Here is a 23,343-nt window from a genome sequence, read left to right on the forward strand (position 1 = left end):
TTGGTAAGTATTTGCCACTTGTGTGGGTTCTTCATGTACAGTAGTATTCTACTATTCAACCTCTGTCTAGTGAAAGTCTTCCATCATAATGGCCCATTGACCGAACAAGGCAATACCTTGGAATTTTGAGTAGCCATGGTTCATTTGTCTAGGAAGTGCAAAGTAATGAGGGGATATTTTTCTTCCCCACACCTGGTTTTTAGTTTTAAGGGTAACTGTCATGTTTTCATCAAAAAATCTATTTTAGCATTGATGTTACTGCTGCAGCAGCATTATGCATAAAGCAATCTTTAGTTTCTTCACATACCACTGTTTTCCTTGAGTGTTTCTCTTAGTTACAGCTGTTTAAACATTTAAAATATGAGGACCTTCTCAAGATGGCTCCTCTGCCAGTTCTGAGGCCAAAACTGCTTTCCCTCACTTCCCATACACACTTGCTGTAGCCAGCAGCTCCCTGCCAGCCAATCAGATTGGATTACTGAGAGACACGCCTCCTCACTCTGAAGCCTAATGCAGGCATGCAGTGTGAAGGACCGCCCCTCTGTCTTCTGTTTATACTAAAAGGAAGACAGATAATGGTCTTTTAAGGGAGCAGTGGAAAGAGACAGAGCAGATCTTTGTACAATCATTGACAGACTAACTCAGGTATACATGCCTCTATCTCTAATAAACTAGCAAATAAAAAAAATATGACCGTTACCCTTTTAAAATGTTACAAAGTGTGAGTTTGCGACTTTTTAAACACCATTGTAACTAAATTTAGTTGCAGTTGGCATCTCTACGCCACCCTCACCACTTTCCTAAAAGGGAACATGGCAAGGTCGGGACCATCACTCAGTCCACATTTCTCATAATTTATGCCTTTGTTATTCCTACTAGAAATGTATGAATACATTGACAACTGGCTGGTACCAGTTTGTGGGTGTGTCTCTTCAAACTCTCACACTGTCTAAATAGTGCCGACAGTACCAGACTGTACGGACACACCCCTTTAACAAGGGAAATGGTATTACATTTGTAGGATGAATAACCAAGGAATAGCACAATTATAAGATATTAGGAAATACAAGTATTGGCTAAAACAGACACGTCAGGAGTGACAGGCTACCTGAGGATAAGTGATAAATCACTTTTGTGGGCTAGGGGTTGTCTCATGAAGGCACATTCCTTTTTAGAAAGAAGCTGGCTTCTTTATTTACATGGAAATGACTCATCACTACTGCATTTGCTCTCTTCCGTGCAGATTTATTGTTTGGCCGCAGCACATCTCGGTTTAGGGCCCATTCACATGACGATGTGCATTTTGTGGACCGCAACCCACGGATCTGCAAAACATGGACCACCCCACATTGCAGTGCAGACCCTTCCATGTGCTTGAAGGTCCGTTGTCGCTGTGCCGCAAAAGATAGGACATGTCCTATCTTTGGCCACAGGGATTCCTTGAAATCAGGGCTGCACATGGCTGGTGTTCGTGTTTTGTGGATCTGCACTTTGCAGTCTGCAAAACGGACATTTATAGGAATGGGGCTTTATGCACAGGGTGATCTGCTGGCAAATGATGATTTTATGTGCTGCATGAAACATGTTGTACAATGAGTGAGTGTTTGCTCATTAATCAGGGGATCGGTGGCACTCACTGGGCAGTTACCAGGAATGAGCTTTCATATGCCTGTTTGTTACTGGTGACCTGCCCAATAATCTTCCTGTGTAAAAGGGCCTTTACTCACAGCAGTCAGCTGTTCTAGTTGGGTGAAGTGATGTCTAGGCTTACAGATAAATGACCATTAATGTATGTGCCAGGTCTAATGCAAAGGGTGTTGGCACATATAAGTGGTGACCCTCACTCTATGACGTCTATATGCCCTAATAAGATGTGTACAGTAAGGCAGCAACTATACAGCAACATGTGCCACGCAGCAGTCACTTAACCAAAAACATTTTTGCAACTTTCTGACATAAAACTATTTCAGGGTACTTTCATACTTGCCTCCGTCGCCGAAACTGCCTACTGGATCCGTCAAAAAGTATGCAAACTGATGACATTTGTCAGACGGATCAGGATCCTGATCCGTATGACAAATGCATTGAAATGCCGGATCCGTCTCTCTGGTGTCACCCGGAAAAACGGATCCGGCATTAGTTTTTCAAATTTTTTGCGGTCTGAGCATGCGCAGACAGCAATGCCGGATTCGTTTTGCCGGAACACTCAGGGCTGGATCCGGCATTAATGCATCTCAATGGGAAAGGCATTCCGGCAAGTGTTCCGGAATTTTAGACGGAGATAAAACTGCAGCATGCTGCGGTATTATCTCCATCCTGAAAAGTCAAAAAGACTGAACTGAAGACATCCTGAACAGATTGCTCTCCATTCAGAATGCATTAGGATAAAACTGATCAGTTCTTTTCCAATATTGTGCCCCTAGGACGGAACTCAATGCCGGAAAAGAATAACGCTAGTGTGAAAGTACCCTTAGAGCTGTGATTTGGCTGTAAAATCGCAGAGAAGTCGCAGTTACATAAGACTTGCATTGTGGTCTGTTGGATTTTTTGGGGAGTGTCGCATCAGTCATGGCATGTCGTGTGTTACATCATAACCCATTGACAATCATTAGATATCATGTATCAAGATGTTCAGATCACCATGTAGCTTCTGCCTTGTTGTAATTTAACAATCCCTTATATTGAAACAAATGTGCCATAAAAGAAGCCTCTAACAAAAGAAGCAAATACATATCACTTTATACGTTTTTTCTTATCATAATTTTAGATCCTTTTTGACCAAGCCCAAAGATCGATTAAGACTCAACTCCAGACATTTGTTAAAGAGTAAGTCGGTTGCACATATTTTGTTCATTGTTGAAATGTGTGAAAAAAATATAGACTCTATGGAAACAAAAACTTCAGATAGGAAGTGCAAAGCTATCTATACTGAGCTGTTATTGGGGGGGGGGGGGGGGGGGTGAAATCTATTGTCATTTTCTAATGGAACCTCTTTTAGTAATGGTTTATGATTTATACTTTTTTCTGTTCTGGTTACAGCAGAAGTGCAACGTGTACTGTTTTATGGAAAGGTGTCATGTCCATGTACCTTATAGTGTTATAGTAGCCAGGCATAGTATAGTAAAGGGGCATTCCCCATGCTTAAAGGGGTTGTGTCACTTCAGCAAGGGGTATTTATTATGTAGATAAATTTAATACAAGGCACTTACTAATGTATTGTTATTATCCATATTGCTTCCTTTGCTGGCTGGATTCATATTTCTATTTAGTTACGGTATATACTGCTCATTTCCATGGTTATGACCACCCTGCACTCCATCACAAGTGCCGGGCTCTTTGGTGCCCAGGACTGTGAGAGCTCACATAGTCTGGTGCTTTTTTTGTATAGAGTGTCAGCATGGCCACTGCTGCTGGATTGCAGGGTGGTCGTAACCATGGAAATGAGAAGTGTATAATGTGATGGAAAAATTTATCAAAGTCAGCATAGGAAGTAATATGGATAATAACAAAAAATTACTAAGTGGCTTGTTTTAAATAGCATTTACCATACCCAACATAACCTAACTGAGCTTTCTCTTACAGAGATCTTAGAAAGTTCAAAGATGCCAAAAAGCAGTTTGATAAAGTTAGCGAGGAGAAAGAAAATGCCCTTGCAAAAAATGCCCAGTTGCCAAGAACTAAGCAACATGAAGTTGAAGAAGCTACAAACATCCTGACAGCAACCCGGAAATGCTTCCGGCATATTGCACTGGACTATGTCTTACAGGTAACTCTCATACTGTAAATTACAAGTTTTTTTAATTTTAACTTTTATCCAACAAAAAGTTGTCAAGCAGTGACATTTTTAGCACAAATTACCAGAAGGTTACCGCTATAGAAAAGCTTCTCAGTTTTATTGAACTTATTTATATGGCACATACTTTCCGCAGCTCTGTACAGAGATTGTCAGCATTGACACCAATCCCTGTCATTGGGGCTCACAATCTAAATTCCAAACTACCCTATGACTTTGGGATATGGGAGGAAACAGGATTGCCTGGAGAAAACCCATGCGAACACATGGAGAACATACAACTTGAAGTTGCTCCCTTGGGTTGGATTTGAACCCAAGACCCCCAGTGCTGCAAGGGAACAGTGGCAACCACTGAGCCACTGTGGTGCCATGAGTTATTACATCAAGATCATTTGACAAATGCCTTTTACATGTGTTTTGCTCCACTCATCCACTGTTAAAAAAAAAAAGAAACAAAGAAATATCTAATGCCAGCCATTATGACATTTATGGCTTATCCACACGATATTTCACAAAATGTCAGATAGGTGCAGACCCCACTTCTGGGACCAACTCCTATCTCAAGGATGGTGCCACATTGCGCCCAGCCGGGAACGGAGAGATGGCTGCGCATGCACAGTTCTCTCCACTCTTTAATAGCATTTCCAAAAATACTGGAGTAAACTCCCTCTGGTTTTTTAGAAGTGCTATTTAGTGTTGAGAGCCGCCCTTGCACAGTCACCTCTCCATTCCTAGCTGGGCTCAACGGGGCCCGGGTCTTGAGATAGGAGTGGGTCCCAGAGGCAGGCCCTACAACTTTGTCATTTATGGAATGTCCTGTGGATATGCCATAAATGTGCCAGATTGGCCAACCCCTTTAAATACTTACCTGGACATGGCTGGCATTAGATATTTCTTTGTTTCTTTTTTTTTTTTTAACAGTGGATGAGTGGCGCAAAACACATGTAAAAGTCATTTGTCAAATGATCTTGATGTAATAACTCATGGCACCACAGTGGCTCAGTGGTTGGCACTGTTCCCTTGCAGCACTGGGGGTCTTGGGTTCAAATCCAACCCAAGGGAGCAACTGCATGTAGTTTTGTATGTTCTCCATGTGTTCACATCGTTTTTTTCCAGGCAATCCTGTTTCCTCCCATATCCAATAACAACAATGCTCTGCAAAGGGAGTGAATACAAGTCCTGTCTTGAGTGACATGTCTGACTGCTGGGATACTCAGCAGCATGTTGTATTTGTAGGACTGCAAGTCCCAACTGTACAAGTATACTGCTTATACACACAGGATCTTCCCCCTACCTGTTCTTGTGCAGTGCTCTGCAGAACTCCTCTGTCAGCTCCTGTGCGAAGCATTTGTCTCCTCACTGCCTGCAGCTACTCAGTAAAGCCTTCAGCCATGAGTCTGTACAGCTGAAGGGGTTAATGTTTTTCGTCAAGAATCCAGGGAGAGAGCAATAAGCAGCAACAGGCAGTGCAGGGGGGAGTGGCCAGCACAGTGACATCTCGTGTACAGACTCATATCTGATCTCTCAGGCTTTTGCACGAAACATCATCAGAGCAGGGAGAGAGGTTAACATCACAGGTCATGTGACCCTCAGTGAAATCTGAGAAAGCAGCAACTGGAGATAAAGTAAGTGAATTGTAAAGTGCTTACATTTGCCTAGTTAGAAACATAAAAATAACTCAGACAATCGCTTTAATGGAGTGGGCGTGCATTCCTGACCAGCTGCTTTGTTCATTTTGGGGGGCTCCATGGAGTATGGGGCCCCCTATTCTCGTGATTAGTGGGGGGTCCCAGTGGTAGGAACCCACCGATCTAATAGTTATCCCTTATCATGTGGATAGGGGTTAACTTTATATAACTGGAATACCCCTTTAATGATTTTCTCATTGATTTTCTTACTGTGGTAATTATGTGGTTTCAGCAGTGTAAATTGTTGACCTCTTCTAAATGACAAGTCAGTCCTCATCAAATATACATGACAAGCAATGATGATTGTAACTAACCAACTTGGTTGCGCTAATGGCTTTTTAAATTTATTTTGTAGATCAATGTGCTTCAATCAAAAAGAAGGTCTGAAATTTTAAAATCTGTAAGTATTTGGAGGGGGATCTATGCAAACATCACTGATAACCTCAACAGAGAAGTGGTCCTTACAGAGCTTTTGATTTTCTGCAGTAGTGTGGATAAATAGTTGAATTGACTGCTCATATTCTTGAAAAAATAACAGAGTACCATAAAACAAATTTAAAGGCCATGTACACATTTGGGGGTCAATTTTTTTTATTTTTTTATTATTGTATTGTACTCATTTTGAGCTAATAATCATTTTTTTCCCATTCTTTTATTTAAAAAAATTTGAACCACTGTCATTGTGCGGCCTTGAGTTTATCTAGTAGCAGGATCTGAATTTGTCAGCCTGCTCACCTGACGGGCTCCTTATCTCTGACCTTTTATAAACTCTCCTCATAGCCTAACTCTCATCTTGCTGATAAGAAAGTGGCTTAAATAAAGGTGCATTTAGACGCACCAATAATCGTTCAGATACAGATATCGTTCTCATACAGTGAAGGAGATCGCTGCATGTAAATGCACAGTCTCCTTCATTGAACGAGCAGCCGACCGTCACAAAATAAAAGTGAAAAGTACATTCACGCAACTGGAAAAACAGTTAACCCTTTGTGACAGAACGGCTCAATATTCTTTTTTTTATAAAGACCAATTGAAAAAAATGTATTTTAGCCTAAGTTGAGTAGAATGCAATCATAAAAAATATTTCCCCCAAGGGTGTACATAAAGAGTAACTGTAAAAGTATTTTCCATCTATCAGATGTACAAGTCTAGATAAAAAAAAACGTAATTTTACAGAAAAGTACCCCTCTCTTTATTTTTTATCCCTCTCCCCTTCTGCTGATCACTCCCTGTCAATCAGTCTCCGCCCATTTTGAAGTGCAATTCAGTGAAGACTTAGGTCTCATGCACACGACTATTTTCGGTTCACCTTTGTTCCGCAAAAAAATTCTATGAGGCCGCAAAAATGTGGACAGCACATCACATCACATCTGTGTGCTGTGTTGCAGTGCCGCAAATGATAGAATATGTCCGTTTGGCAGACAAGAATAGGCATTTCTACAATGAGGCACGCAGAAAGTGTGGAATGCATCCGGATTGAATCCATATTTCTCGCCCATATTCATTGGGGGACACAGAGACCATGGGTATAGCTATGTCCTCTAGGAGGCGTTGACACTAGTAAAAGCTGTTAGCTCCTCCCCTGGCAGCTATACCCCCTCCAGCCTGGAGAGAGAGCTTTTTTCTAGTGTCAATAGGAGGCAAGACCTATTTATTTTAAATGGTTCATTGTCACCCCGTATGCCTTGGTAGTTCCTACGTTGCTACCTTCCCTCACCTGCGTTGCATGGGGTATTCGTTTGGTGCCTTTCCATTCCAGACACGATCTGGTCCTAACTGGTGGGCTGTGCCGCCCTCCACATTCTTCCTCCTACAGCGACTCTTCCATTGGTCCGGGTGTGCTAACGGTATCTGCACAAGGGCTTTCGCCTTCTCTCCGGAGCCAGAGTTCCGGAAGCATCCGCCATGGAGGTCTTGATTCTCCTTGGCAGGAGTTTCTTCCCCTCCTTCTCAGGGTTCTTACGGAAGGTCCGGATGGAGGACATTCAGACATATTCTAGTCGCTCCGAAACTGACTCGTCGTAGGTGATACGCCGACCTCGTTCTCCTGGAGACGTCCCTTGGTCACTGCCACTCAGAGACGTCCTTCTTTCAAGGGGTTCAGTTTTACATGACCTTTTCAATAATGGCGTTGCTTTTGAGACCGCTGTTCTAACGTGGAGGTTTTTTTTCCGTGGATACCTTCCTCCCTATGATTCAGGACAGGAAGTCTGCATCGCCAGTATCTATTCTGGGACCTGCAGGTCCTTCTGAGGCTTCTCTGAAGCCAAGATGTTCCCCTCACTTTGGGGTTTTCTCTCTCCTTTCTATTTTAAGGGTTGGACCTTTGTTTAGCCCTTGTTTCCTTGATGGGTCAGGTGTTGGCGCTTCCGTCTTGGGCAGCCTTCCAGGTTCTCTGGTGCCCGTAGGAATCTTCTTTCAAGGAGCGGCACATATGATTCCTCTGTATCGTCCTTACAGCCTTGGGATCTGAATATGGTTTTCTCAGCATTTCTTCTTCTCCAGAAGGTAGTCTCTGACTTCCATAGCACGTTCCTTTCCTTCGCACCCTACGGAAGGGTGTTACATTATGGACGTTCTCAGTTCTCTACTCATTATTAGTAGCCTCCAGTCCCTCTCGGCGTACGGACCCCCTTTTTCTCTCAGGAGGGTCATCGCTGGGGATTGGCGGCCCCCCAAAGGGCGATTGCACGTTGGATTCGGTCTGGCAGTGCTGCAGCTTACCGCGCTCGGAGCGGGCTTCCACCCTTAGATGTTACGGCTCACTCCCCCAAAGTGGTGGGCGCTTCTTGGGCTAGGAGGAATCGCGCTTTGGCTGCACAGTAATGTGAGGTGGCTCTGGTCCTCCTTGCACATGTTCGCAAGAAGTTGCCAGGTGCATCGATGGTCGCTGCGTGGGCCGCGTGGTCTTGCAGGCGACAGTTCTTGTTGACTGCACGGGCACTTGCTCCATGGGTCTGTGGTTTTTCCCTCCCTGTTGGACTGCTCTCGGACGTCCCATGGTCTCTGTGTCCCCCAATGAATATGGGCGAGAAAACGAGATTTTGTAACTTACTAGTAAAATCTTTCTCGCTCTTCATTGGGGGACACAGCACCCACCCAGTATTGTTGTGGCTGTTGCTGGTTAGAACCTGGTTCGGTTCCTGGCATTGTTGCTGTTCCACATTGTTTCGTTGGTTTACTTGCTTCTCCTACTGCTTCTCACAAACTGAAGCTCTCTTTCCAGGCTGGAGGGGGTATAGCTGCCAGGGGAGGAGCTAACAGCTTTTACTAGTGTCAACGCCTCCTAGAGGACATAGCTATACCCATGGTCTCTGTGTCCCCCAATGAAGAGCGAGAAAGAGATTTTACTGGTAAGTTTTACAAAATCTCGTTTTTGCGGATCACAAAATGGATACAGTGGTGTGCAAGAGGCCTTAACCATTAGAGACGGAGTCTGCATGTAAAGGGGCTTAAAATTCCAGTTCTTCTCTTCCTTGCCTGTACAGTCTGTCTGTTAATTTCCCCTCCTGACAGTCAGGGGCAGTGTTGGTGTATGGGAGCAGAGCTACCACAAGAGAGGAGTGGTGTGCGTGACACATTGCATTGCCATGAGGACTGAATTGTGATGGCAGTGTCTATAGTGACAGGTGGAGCTGAGTGCATGAACAGGGTCAGTTAGTATGAGTTGCAGATGCTCAATGAAGGACAGGTAACGACCCACAGGGTTAATGGTTGGTTTAGAGTTCCTATCCGCTCAGGAGCTAAATTCTCCAAGTATATGAGAAGGTCTGGGAGGAGCGACTGTCCCTGCACAATAACGTGAAAGAGACTCTTTTCTTGTTTCTGTCTCACCTTCTCTTGTGTTCCTGTGTGAGTGATCATGTGTAAATCATGCCTATCTACCCTCCCATGGACTGTTATCTTCTGGACTTGCTGTTACTTACAGGCATGATGGCTAAACAAATATGTGCAAACTGGTGATGGGTAAGCTTCTTGGGTAACCTGTAATGTGCTAAAGGTAGGAGTTCGGAACCACCATGAACTGCGGAGGTGCTGTAAGCTGTATACCGTAACAGGATAGTAGTGCACTAACAGGAAATTCCATCCTGTGCATTTTGTGAGTTACTGATTGGCAACTACTAGGCCCCACATAGGCACTGTGCTATCCTGAGGACGTATGGGCCACGAGTATGATGCTAAACTTCAGGCAGGGCCACTCTAAAGAAAGTTCATGCCAGTGGAAAGAATTAATGTTTGGTAACGTATGAGTTCATCAATTTGTCTCAATTACATACGGAGGAATAAATGCTGATAAATGCAAATCCAGATAATATAATGGAGAATACACATGATTATTGTGCAGGTTCATCTTGTGAGTAATGACAGATAAATAACTTACTAGGCCACAGTCTCTCCACGTTTGACCACACGCTTGAGGTATATATTGCTATAAAAACAAAAGAAGAATTACATGTAAGCATTGGCTCTTGCCTATTCCAAGGCATACTGTGGGCCAATATTTTTGATGGTTTTAGTACAGCCTACACTGTACCTATTGTCTGACATGGTGACAAAATGTGGTATGCACAGAACTGAACAAAGGAAGTGACTTATGGGAACAGTCACAGAAAAGAGGCCATAGTGTTTCAGCACAGATATGTTACACAATATGAAATAAATATACAACTGCTGACACTAGTGTTTTGTCTTTGGAAATAGCAAACCTAAAAAAAGCACTTGCATAAATTGTTTTTAAAGCAGTTCCATTCTGGATATCACAAGTCCTTTTATTTGGCCAAGATTTAATTTAACAAAATAAATGGAAAAAATTCAAATGAATTTATTAAAAACTTCCAACATATACATTTAGTAATAAAAAGAAAAGAAGAAAAACATACATGATCTATCAGTGTGCAAAATAGCAGCGATGCTGTACATTAGTAAAATTCCGTTCTAATCTGTATAATGCCAATAGTCCTGATACCTCAAAGGGGTATTCCCATCTAAGACACTGGTGGCATATTGCTAGGATATGCCAACAGTGTCACCTCGAGACAGGAGCAGGTCCCAGAGGTGGGACCCACACCTGTCTGCCATTTGTGGCATATCTTAGAGATATGGCACCAATCTGTGAGAAAGGTTTAACACCTTCCTGACACAGCAATTTTGTGTTTCTGTTTTCTCGCCCATTTCCTTGGGGAACACGAGAGACCTTGGGTATAGCTCAGCTCCCTAGGAGGCGTGACACTAAGTGAAAACTGTTAAGCCCCTCCTCCAGCGGCTATACCTTCAGCCTGGAGAGAGAGACTACCAGCCTTTGTTTAGTGTCCAAGGAGGCAAGACACTCCCTGCTTTGCAGGGCTGTTTTTTCTCCTTTAATTTTTATTTCTTATTATTTTATTTTTTTTAATACAGATTTTTCTATTTTTCTCAGGGACAACAGAGACGCCTGGACCTCTCTGTTTCTCCCAGGGTCGAGTTGCGCCAGTGCCTGTCATCCACACTGCTGCCTTCCCCACAGAAGACAAGGTGGACCAGGGCAGCTTAGCTCCTCTGCATCCCGCCAGCGTAAGGGTCGCCCGCACGCCCAAGTCCCTCTTCCAGCGTACTGCCACTGCGGTGCCAGTCGCTGAAGGGGCGACCCTGCTGGAATGGACCAAGGGTGAAGACTACAGTGTGAGGTGGCTGCTCCAGCCCAACACACCCCCCTCTCCTCTCTTCAACTGGCGGCAGCACATTTAAACGAATAAGGGAGTACTTAAACCTAGGGACCTACGGTTCCTCTCTCCCTTCATCTTCCTGGGACCTTCCACTGGCCGGCACCTTATAATGTTCCTCACTATTTGCCGCAGATTACCTCTGGAACTCCGGCGCTGCGGGGGGCCGCAGCGCTCTCTCTCTCCAAGCTCTCCCTCTCTCTCGGCCGGTATCCAGGACCGCGCCTGCAGTCTTTACAATATAGTGAGCCCCGCACTCCAGGAGGGAGGCGCCGTGGAGCTCCGGCATCAGCGCTCAACCAACAGCCCCCTCCTGCGGCAGTCGAGCGTCCAGCTCCGCTGAGACTTCCGGCGGGCTGGCTCTCTTACTTCGGCACCCACTTCAGGGGTTAACTGCGCGCGCGGCACTTCCCGCGCTCTGCTCTCTTTCCGCCGCTCCTGCTACATCCGCACACCACCGCTGCTACCTCCATCATCCAGAACTGCACAGAGAAGGCTCGGTGCTACCGCTCCTGCTGCTCCTAGTTTTTTTCCTCCTGACTTCTGGTAGGACTGTTAGCCGCCTCCCAGTGCCAGTGGCCCTAGCCTGGGTTTAGGCCTTTCTTCCTGGGTTATATTACCCCTCATCACCGACATGTCGGACCCCACAGGGGCCTCTAAGCCCTGGTATCATGCCTGTAAAGAACCCTTTCCTTGTGGGCAATCCGATCCACATTGTTCTGCATGCCAGGCCCCAATGCAGGGTCCGCCACCCGCCGTGCCTCTCCCCGTTCCCTCTGGTCCGCCTAACTGGGCCAGATCCCTGTTCCAGGCCGTGGAAAGTCTCACCCACATAGTAGGCCGCCTGGTAGATAAACCGCCTACCCCGCAGGCTGCCACACCTCCTGTCGCACCCTCTGGCTCTACCGCTTCTGCCGCCCCCACTGATTCACTTGCACACAGCGAATCCTCCAGGACCCGGCACTCTCAGAAGCGCTCCAGGACAGAGTGCGCATCCTCCTCAGATGCGTCTCTCTCCACGCCACGCGTGCGGACTCAGTCGGGCCTCTCCTCTCATTTGGACACGCCCTCTGAGAGAGATCTGGCGGATTCGGATTGGACATGGAGTCGGCACTACCGTCCAAACTAGCCTCCGCAGTGGGTCACCTCATCACCAACATTCGCGATACCTTTAAGATACACGATGACCCTCCCAGCACTGATCAGGCCGGCGTGTCTTTTTTCCGCTCCAAACAGGCGTCCAAGGTTTTTCCTCTCCACGCCGACTTTTCTTCAGTGGTCTCTAAAGCTTGGGCTCGCCCTGATGCCCGCTTTACCTCCCTAAAAAGCTGGACATATGTTATCCATTTCCAGCGGATTGTGTTGCCACATGGGCGTCCCCGCCTAAGGTTGACCCTCCTGTGGCCCGCCTGTCTAAGAGCACTGCCATTCCTGTAGCAGACGGCTCCTCACTTCATTCCACCGAGGACTGTCTTATGGAGTCCCTCTCCAAGGCCATCTTTGCTTCCTCGGGTTCTGCCCTCAGACTGGTCTTTGCCTCCGCCTGGGTGGGGAAAGCGGTCTCCGAATGGGGCTCCCATTTTGAACAGGATTTGAGATCGGACGTCTCCAATCCTTGGCCCAACTGATAGTTCAGGCAGGAAAATTTATCTGTGAGGCTTCTCTCGATGCGGGTGCCCTCATAGCACGTTCATCTGCCTTAGCCGTTTCTGTCAGAAGGGAACTTAGGCTGATGGTTTGGGCTGCAGACGCGCCTCCAAACGTTCCCTTACTGGGCTACCATTCAAGGGCCCCCGTTTATTCGGGACCCGTTTGGACGAAATTATTTCAGAAGCCACGGGTGGCAAGAGCACCCATGTTCCCCAGTCCAGAACCAAAGGCACCCCTCGGGGTCGCGCTGGCTCGTCTCGTTTTCGGTCCTCCCGGTCTAGATACACACCAGTTTCCTCATCTGGCCCCTCTCAGGATAGGCGCAAGAAGCCCTTTTTTTGGGCTCAGCCAACCTGGCGCAAGTCAAAGGCTGCCCATCACTCCACGGCCAAGCAGCCCCGCACCTCAAGGTGCGCCCCCACCCAGGTGGGGCCTCCTTCTCCTTTTCAGGGATGTCTGGCGGGCTCACGTCTCAGATGCCTGGGCGCTCAAAATCGAGTTTGCTTCTCTCCCTCCGGATCGTTTCTTTCGGTTCCGTTCTCCGCGGGACCCCGTGGGTGCAGCCGCATTCTCCGCAGCCGTTCACACCCTGCTGGACAAGGGAGTCACCGTCCCTGTGCCTCCGGCGGACCGATTCAAGGGGTTCTACTGGAACCTCTTTGTGGTCCCCAAAAAAGAAGGCTCTGTGCGGCCGATCCTATACTTAAAACGGCTAAACCGTTTTCTCTGCCTTCTGCGATTCCGGATGGAGTTCCTCCGATCCGCGGTGGCCTCCCTGGGGGACTTTGTCATCAATCGACATTCAGGATGCGTACCTCCACGTTCCGGTTGCTCAGTGTCACCATTGTTTCCTTCGCTTTGCAGTAGGGAACGATCACGATCAGTTTGTCGCCCTTCCCTTCGGCCTGGCGACGGCTCCTCGGGTCTTCACCAAGGTCCTGGCCCCTGTCCTAGCTTTGCTCTGCTCCAGGGCTGTTTTTCTGCTGCCTTACTTGGACGACGTCCTCATCAAGGCACCCTTCTTTCCTCAGAAGTCTGCCAGCGTGGACCTCACTCTGGAGACCCTGGGACGGTTCGGTTGGCTTCTCAACCTTCCCAAGTCTTCCCTGATTCCCTCCAGATGGTTGATCTTCCTGGGGATGATGCTGGATACGGAGGCGGCGGAGGTCCGTCTTCCAACGGACAAGCGTCTGGCCCTCCACCGGTCTGTTCGCAATCTTCTTCACCACCGCCGTCCTTCCTTCCGATCCAGCATGCGGGTGTTGGGACAAATGGTCGCCTGCTTCGAGGCGATTCCTTTCGCACAGTTTCATTCCCGCACCTTTCAAAGGGCGATCCCCTCTGCCTGGGACAAGTCACCGGAGAGTCTGGACCGGCCCTTCCTTCTAACTCCCCAAGTTTGGGCCTCCCTCCGCTGGTGGTTGCGGACCCCTCTGCAGGGGAAATCTATCCTTCCAATGACATGGCAGGTGGTTAACACCGACGCCAGTCTGCAGGGTTGGGGGGGGGGGGGGTGTTTCCTCCCCAGTCCGTCCAGGGCACTTGGTCTCCATCGGAGTCCAAGCTTCAGATCAACGTCCTGGAATTGAGGGCGATCTTCTTGTCGCTCCGACACTGGACTCCCCTGCCGTCCCGTCTGTGTCCAATCGGACAATGCCACGGCCGTGGCATACATAAACCACCAGGGGGGCACTCGCAGCGCCGCGACAATGCGAGAGGTTACCCGCATTCTCCTCTGGGCGGAAGGTCACGTTCCGGCCCTGTCAGTGATTTATATTCCAGGGGTGGAGAACTGGACGGCGGACTTCCTCAGCCGGACCACCATCAACCCGGGCGAGTGGTCGCTACACCCGGACTCGTCCGGATGTAGACCTCATGGCCTCCAGGTTCAACCACAAGCTTCCCACCTTCCTGGCCAGGGCAAGGGACCTGAGGGCATACGACGCCCTCGTTCTTCCGTGGCAAGAATTTTCCTTTCTGTATGTGTTTCCTCCCATTCCCTTACTGCCTCGGGTTCTCCGGAAGATTGCGGCAGAAGGCATTCCCACGATTCTAGTTGCTCCAGATTGGCCTCGCCGGTCTTGGTACGCCGATCTGATGCTGCTCCTGGGAGACGCACCGTGGCCGTTACCTCTCAGAGAAGATTTCCTCTCTCAAGGGCCGATCTTCCACCAGCATTCCAGGTCGCTACTTTTGACGGCATGGCTGTTGAGACCACAGTTTTGACGCAACTGGGATTTTCCGCGGATGTGGTTCGCACCATGATCTGCGCCCGGAAGCCTGCCTCATCCAAGATCTATTATCGGACTTGGAGGTCTTATTTGGGATTCTGTGTGCTCCCCCTCTCCGTTTCTCTCTCCCCACGGTTCTGTCCTTCCTCCAGTCCAGCCTGGACCTGGGGCTGGGTCTCAGTTCCTTGAAGGGTCAGGTATCGGCGCTGTCCGTCCTCTTCCAGTGTCCCCTGGCTCCTCTCGGACCTGTCAAGACCTTCATCCAAGGAGTGCCTCACTCGGTTCCTCCATACCGTTCCCCGATTCCGCCCTGGGACCTAAATATTGTGCTCTCGGCGCTACAAGCTTCCCCCTTCGAGCCGTTACGGAAGATCTCCCTACGACTTTTGTCTTGTAAGGTCGTGTTCCTTGTGGCCATCACAGCTCTTTCTTGTTCCGTCCCTTTTCTTGTTCCGAGCCTTTTCTGGTCTTTCACCAAGATGAGGCTGTTTTCCGTCCCTTCCTTTCTTCCGAAGGTGGTCTCCGCCTCCCCATCGTCCTCCCCTCTCTGTGCCCATCCCCTTCCCACCCCCGGGAACGGGAACTTCACCGATTTGGACGTGGTTAGGGCCTTGAAGATTTACTTGGAGATCACCGGCCCCTTTCATCGCACAGACTTTCTTTTTGTAGTTCCGGATGGTCCGAGCAAGGGATTGGCGGTCTCCTAGGTGGCTATCGCCCGTTTCATCAAATTAGCTATTGCTGATGCTTACCGCTATTGCTGATGCAGGGTTTCGCCTTTCGGGGTCACCGCTCATTCCACCAGAGCGGTCGGTGCCTCTTGGGCCCAGAGATCGGGCTTCGGCTGAACAATTGTGCAAGTCGGCCACTTGGTCTTCCTTGCACACCTTTACCAAGTTTTACAGGGTGCACACTCGTGCATCGGTGGATGCTGCTTTGGGCCTCCTGGTCTTGCAGGCGGCGGTTTCATGATGCCTGCGGTGGCTTCGCCTTGGGCTGTGGTCCCTCCCTTCTTGGACTGCTCTCGGACGTCCCAAGGTCTCCTGTGTCCTCCAAGGAAATGGGCGAGAAAACGAGATTTTTGTATAACTTACCAGTAAAATCTCTTTCTCGCTCTTCCTTGGGGGACACAGCACCCACCCATCATTATTTGTTCTACAGGTTACGGTTTGGTTGCCCCTGTCGGGTAGTTGACTTGTTTGGTTTCCACTTTATTGGTCATTGCCTTTTTTCTCACTACTTGGACACGCAACTGATAGTCTCTCTCTCTCTCTCCAGGCTGAGGGTATAGCTGCTGGAGGAGGGGCTTAACGGTTTTCACTTAGTGTCACGCCTCCTAGGGAGCTGAGCTATACCTAAGGTCTCCTGTGTCCCCCAAGGAAGAGCGAGAAAGAGATTTTACTGGTAAGTTATACAAAAATCTCGTTTTTCACTCTCTGCCTTTCCGGAGCCATAAAGTTTTTTTTTTTTTTTATTTTATTTTTTTTTTCGGTTCACATAGCTGGGAAAAGATGTACTTTGTAATGGTACCATATAATATTGCATATGATGTAGTGAGAAGCTGGAAAAATTGGGGGGAAAAAAATTCAATACCGCCATAGTTTCACCTGTTACCTTCGTTCTCTGGGTCAGTGTAATTATGGCAATTTTTTGGTGTTTTAATGCTTAGAAAAAAAAAAAAAGAAACTTCTATTTTTCAAAGCTTTTTAAACTTATTTTTACACTTTTTAAAAGTTCCCCTAGTGGACTATAACATGCAATCATTAGATTGCTTCTCCTATAGACTTCATTTATTTAAGAATGCAGCCTATGTGAGATTTTTATATATTCCTATGGAGCACTGCTACCTGCAGGCCTCCACAGGAATGTGAATGTGGTAGGAATCATAGCCTTGAGCAGGCTCGAGGCTACCACCACTTAATGAACGGCTTCCCCGATATCGGCGCAAGTGCTCCCAGGGAAAGCCGCCTCAGATACTGTGGGCACAGTTGACCATGGGCTCTGAGGGGTTAAATGTCTGTGATCAGCTTTATTGTAAAACAACAGAAACCCAGCAGCTATGGCTACTGCTCTGCTCCAGAGCAGGCACCATCTTTAAAGACCCGCTGTACATGATCCCTGTTGGACTTTTGTTTAGTTTGCAAATTGCCACTTTGGCCAATAAAATGTATATTTGATTCTGCTTAACTTAACTGTTGTGTGTAATGCTAAATTATTGACTTTTTTAATAAGAGGTTGTTTTAGTATATTGTTTGTAAAAAAAACTATGGCATCATCCATTGCATTAAAGCACTCGCACATATTTCCTTTGTAGAATTATCACAAAGAGATTATTATGGTTTCGGTATTTACAGTTAAGATCTGCACTTTTGAGTGTACAGGAGAAAAATAGGCTTCAAATAGACACTTTAACACAATTTAATGAGTGGTTAGGGAATTTAGATCAGAAGATGAAGATTTCTCACCTTTATAAAAATGTATTAATAACTCGATTTGGAGATACTTCTTCTCCTGGTCAGAGGACTTGGAAAAATGAGTGTCCAATGATCCATGTGGATGACCAGCAGAAGGTAACTCTGAATTTAAAATTGGTTTCACATAATTTTAATCACGTGGTGGTGCAGTTTAATATTCTGCATAGACTTTGTTACACCTATTTGGCTTAATAGATGCGGTATTAGGAAAAACTCTAACTGTCCTAGGTGCGATGTCCCTGAAGCGGACTATCTCCATATGTTTTGGTCCTGGGGAGCCATTCATAAATATATTGAAGGGAAACTGAAGGTGCGGATCCCTTTTATCGCTGAATGTTGGGTACTAGGTGAGCTGGCCAAGGTGAGCTGTCAGCAATATAAAAAAAGAAAGAAAGAAAAATGTTGTTAATGTTATTTTTATATAACGTGTATTGCCAGATGATTAATAAAAATAGATTAAAAAAAAAAAAAACACTGGCACAAGCACTGCAGGCTTTTCAAACCACTGATCGGTAGGGATGCCGGCAGTTGAATCCCCACCAATCATATATTATCTTTTCTGAGGATAGGTCATCGATATCCTGAAACAGGACAACCTAAGGGTCCATTCACACGTCCGTGGTGTATTACGGATCCGCAATACACCCGGCTGGCACCCCCCATAGAACTGCCTATTCTTGTCCGTAATTGCTGCCATTTCTTAGTTCCTTCAATGCATTATGAAGCTGGCTTCTGAAATCATTAATGCTCTTGGGTAGACTAATGAGTCTGCAAAATTTGCACATCTGCCTTCTCTGGTTCAGGGGAGGCATATTGATTTCTGGACATTGCTCTTGTCTGCAGCTTAGGTCTGCGCTTCGGTGTCTCCGTAGCTTTCTTTTGTGAGCTGCTGCAGGGCTGATTGAAGCTGCTTGAATTTTTCTCCACTTGTAATACAGAGATCTATAACCTGTTCTCTGCATTTGACTATTTTAATAAAATATAATAGCTGGAAGAAACATCACCAGAAGGAAGTTAGATATTGTGAAATGTGTTCTTTATTACACAGGAGAATGGGTTTGTACCAGATTTTGCTGATTCACTGAATGCATGGTTCCCATTTCAGCTATGTAGGCTGAGTGCAGTACCTAGTGCTGTGTGGCTACCTATACAATGTGCATGCTGCTTTTACATAAAAAAAACAAATAATAATCTCTGTGGGTGGGTCACAAAACAGACCCAAAATCTGCATGTTCCCTTGTACTTTATTATATGTCTTCATTTTCTTGCATAATAATCTTTTATCTGTCTGTTAACAGATGCTGTCTTTTATGTATGCCCATCTGGCTTTCTTCCACCAAGGATATGACCTTTTCAGTGAACTTGAGCCCTACATGAAGGATTTAGGAGCACAGGTAAATATGTTCTCATATTCTGTTGGTGTGCAGGTTAAAACAAAATCCATAAAAGTAGGCATAAAACTAAACTGGTTCTGTACATTATGCCTTTAGCACACCACCTTAAAAGTGTTCCTGAACTTTAAAAAAAAACTTTTGGTATGTAATAGTGACATATGACATGTTTTGATTGGTGGGAATCTCGGTGCCTCACCAATCGCTAGAACGAGGAGAGAGAAGCACTCATGTGGCCTGCTCTCTTTCCCTTTGCAGGAGACTGAATCAAGATGGGCTCATAGACTTTCTATTGATCCCATCTCCTGCAGTGATGAGAGAGAGCAAGCTATGTAAGTGCATCTATCTTTTCGTTCTAGTGATCGGGGGTCTCGGCACTTAACCAAGACCAATCAAAACCTTTTAAATGTCCCTATGACATCTTTATTTTTTTTTCACTGGCACTTAAAGGAATAATTCAGCATTGCAATACAGCACTCTGCTCTGGATATATACTATACCTTTGTATGCTTTTGATTTTAGAGCCACACAGAAATTTTCTCAAAGACTTTGTGAGCTTCTGCGAGAAGAATATTGTGGCATGTTCTCAACATGCTGTATTATAGATGTATTTTTCCCTAGAGACATTGTTGGGAGGAATATTTTGCCTGACACAGAAGCACCAAACAACAGAACAGAGTTCTTTCAGGTCCTTTTGACCCAGTGTCGGACTGGGGTACCTAGGGCCCACCGTTGTGTAACGGGTTCTGGGGGCCCACCTTAGGGCTCCTGCACACACTTACAAGGCACTTACTAATGTATTCTGATTCTCTAATTATGTCTCTTTTTCCATCACATTATACACTGCTCGTATCCATGGTTTTGACCACTCAGCAATCCAGCAGTGGTGGCCGTATTAGCACACTATCGGTAAAGGTGTTGGCCTATGTGCACTTCCAGCCTTTCCCTATAGTGTGTAAGCACGGCCACCGCTGCTGGATTGCGTGCTGTGTATGATGTGATGGAAAGGCGGCAATATGGATAATAACAGTACATTTAATAAATGCCTTGTATTAACTGCATGATAAATGCCATTTACTGAAGTGAGACAACCCCTTTAAACCCTTTAACCATAAATGTCTAGCATGAAATTTATCAAATCTTAACCTCCTCAGATTCACATAATCTACAGTATATTTAAAAGGGTTTTCCTACCATAATGACCTATCGCCTATCTGCAGGATAGGTGATAAATATCAGATTGCTGGGGGTCTGACTACTGGAACACCCACTGATCATGAGAAAAAGGGGTCCTGAGACATTCAATTACATTACCGCCAATCTATGTACACAAGGGTCTTAAGACCATGTTCCCTTGATCATGGGGGTCCCAGCAGTCAGACCCCTACCAATTAGACACTTATCACCTGTTGTGTCATAGCTGTTTTACCTTTTCACATTCCCTATCCTTAAAGGTTTTCTTTGGGTGTAAAAAAAAAAAGTTAATTAATTGAAAATTCAAAATCTGGCCCAAAATATGTGTCAAACTAAAATAGAAATGCTCACCTGTTAAAGGGCCTGTGTCCACTTTTCTAGTTATCCTCTATTCACAGGATCGGGGATAACTAAGTGATCCATGGGGTTATGAACGCTGGAGCCCCCACTGATCCCCCTTCTTGACTGAGTGGCAGGTCGAGCATATGCCCTGCCTCTACATCCATTCTCTATGGGGTCACCGGAGATGACTGAGTACAGCTCTGGCTTATTCCAGTGGCCCCAAAGAGAATGAATGGAGCAGCAGGGCGTATGTGTGGCCTGTCACACCATAAAAAGGGGGAAAAGGACCCGTTCCTGGGATCAGTGGGGGTTGCAGAATCGGACCCCACTATTCATATAATTATGGTGTGGAGAGGATAACTTGAAAACCTGCACAACCCCTTTAAATCCTCAATCACCAGTATCTCTTTACATGGCAGCAGTGATGCCTGTAAATATGGAATATCATCACTGCCGCCATGTAAACCATGCGTGTCAATACTGGAGAATATGACACACTGTGCAGAATTTTTCGGGCATAAGTCCAACCTTTAACAAAGCCCAAGCAAAGGTGCTAGAGGAGCAACGTGAGCAAAGGGCATAAACGGGTCATAACTGACGCAGCGACATTAGGGTCACCTGAGGCATGGCAATAGTGGGGATCCTGGAGCAGGGGTAGCTGGAGAAGAGGCAATATTAGTGGTGCATTTAGTGTGGGGGCATCTGGAGCCGGGGCACTTATGGGGGTGCACCTAAAGCAGAGGCATTAGGGTCACCTGAGGCAGGGTAATAGTGGGGATACTGGAGCAGCTGCAGGGGTATTAGGGGGGGGGGGGCCCCAACTGGAGAAGATTCAATATTAGCGGTGCATTTAGAGTGGGGCATCTGGAGCTGGGGCACTTATGGGGGTGCACCTAAGGCAGAGGCATTGGGGACCTAGGGCAGAGTCCCCCCCAATGCCACTCTGAACTCTGCAGAGAGCAGCACACATTCATAGATCTGTGTCTGCTATAAACAAATCCCCTATTTCCCCCTTAGTCTCCTACAGCTCACTACTGTCAAACACCTGAGAAATAAGCCCAGCACCGCAGAGGAGTCCTTCTCTCCAGCAGCCACAGTTTCCGGACAGCAGGAAGGGCAGGAGGATGGCCAGACACCTTCTCTCCTCCTTCACTGCCAGCAGCCCCAGAAGTCTAGAAGATACTATGGGGCCTCCTGTACAATGTACACCAGTAGGAGGCTGCATCACTGTGCGATACTGCCACCTAGTGGCTACCATAATTATCTCTCCTGAGAAGGCAGAAATAATTACTCCTCCATCTTATCTCGGGTGCAGGAGACTGGGGGCCCACCAAGAAATCCCTTGTCTCCCCGGTGTGCCAGTCCGAGCCTGTTTGGACCTATAGAGTATCTTTAGGGTGCCACTGTACAAGGTCTATGCAATTATCAGTGCAGTGTGTGTGGACCCTTAAACGCTGTATGCAGTGCTGGAAACAGCGGAAGCATAAGCAATTTCACATTCCCAAAATTCACCCAGTGTTCCTTTTACGAAATACAAAAAATAAAGTACATTGAAACTGAGTGGGTCGGTAGTCTGCCCAGGCACACAAGCCCATTAAGAAGGACCTCTAAACAATAAAACTATACAGGAAAACAAATACTAGCAGTAAACGGGTATCTTCAGATGTGGGAGCAAATGAAGACATATAACCAAAAGAAAAAAGGGTCTGTCAAAATGAGATGGAAAGGGAGATCTGCAGAAGGCTACGAATATTCTTACAATTAAGCAACACCATAGGTTGTCCACCTTTTTAGATATTTGACCTATCCAGCAGAAACTTTACAGTGGATGGAGCTAGAAGTAGAAGACTTGTCCACTCTGTAGTGGTTGTGCTGTTGTACTGCAGCTCAGCTCCTATTCACTTAGGCTACTTTCACACTGGCGTTTCTGGGTCCGCTTGTGAGATCTGTTTCAGGGATCTCACAAGCGGCCCAAAAAAGATCAGTTCAGCCCCAATGCATTCAGAATGGATAAGGATCTGGTCAGAATGCATCAATTTGGCTGTGTTTGGTCTCCGTTGCGTTTTTTAGACGGTCACTAAAACGCAGCTTTCAGGACTGATCCGTTTTGACTTTTATTTTGAATGAATAATGCAAATGGATCCGTTATGAATGGATACAAGCGTTTGCATTATCGGTGCGGATCCTTCTGTGCAGATACAAGACGGATCCGCACCAAACGCGAGTGTGAAAGTAGCCGTAAGTGGAATCATCAATATATAAAATGTGGACTATCCCTTTAAGGGGAATGGGAAAAGGAAAGTCAGGTAAGGTAAGAAGATAGGGAAGGAGAGAAAACCACAAAGTTGAAATGGCAAGAGAAGGATGGGCTAGATCTTTAGGATGAAAAAATGGACTTTTATTCTGTTTCCATGTAGACTAACATTTGTATGAGCTCTAATTTTGGCAAACCAGACTTTACACCACAGTGAAGGGATGCATGTATACTTGAGCTGCACTAATGAGATGCAGGATGACAGAAGAGCATTATGACAGTTTTAGGATGTTGCTAAGATGGAGTAAGAAAGGAGCAGGAAAAATAAAATCTAAATTTAGAGATGATATGCCACACCTCCTCTCCAAAACCTTTTGTAGAGTCGTGTATTTCCAGAAATCAGTTAGAATATTCCTGACCACAACACCAGCAAATTGGGGAGACTGATGGGAACATCTGGCATCAAGAGGGAGAGCAGTTTGAATCATGCTTCCTGGTACTGACTGGAAATGGAGAATTTATGGGTAAACAAAAATGAAAATATTAGGATTGGGTAAGGAAGAAGAGTTTTATTTTTTTTCCTTTCGTATGGCACTCCATCTCTGTGGCCAGATGCAATGACGTATC

At 46.3% G+C, this 23,343-nt stretch overlaps 1 protein-coding gene across 1 annotated transcript in view; it reads left to right on the forward strand.

Moving 5' to 3' along the window:
* ACAP2 (ArfGAP with coiled-coil, ankyrin repeat and PH domains 2) overlaps positions 1-23,343 on the forward strand; it is a 121,157-nt gene that overhangs the window by 34,161 nt on the left and 63,653 nt on the right. The window contains exons 5-8 of the mRNA XM_040428326.1: positions 2,768-2,826; positions 3,583-3,766; positions 5,837-5,881; positions 18,834-18,929. Coding sequence (XP_040284260.1) covers positions 2,768-2,826; positions 3,583-3,766; positions 5,837-5,881; positions 18,834-18,929 — 384 coding nt within the window. The remainder of the gene's footprint in view (positions 1-2,767; positions 2,827-3,582; positions 3,767-5,836; positions 5,882-18,833; positions 18,930-23,343) is intronic.

This window comes from Bufo bufo, chromosome 4, assembly GCF_905171765.1.
Source record: "Bufo bufo chromosome 4, aBufBuf1.1, whole genome shotgun sequence".
In the NCBI taxonomy this organism is placed as follows: domain Eukaryota; kingdom Metazoa; phylum Chordata; class Amphibia; order Anura; family Bufonidae; genus Bufo; species Bufo bufo.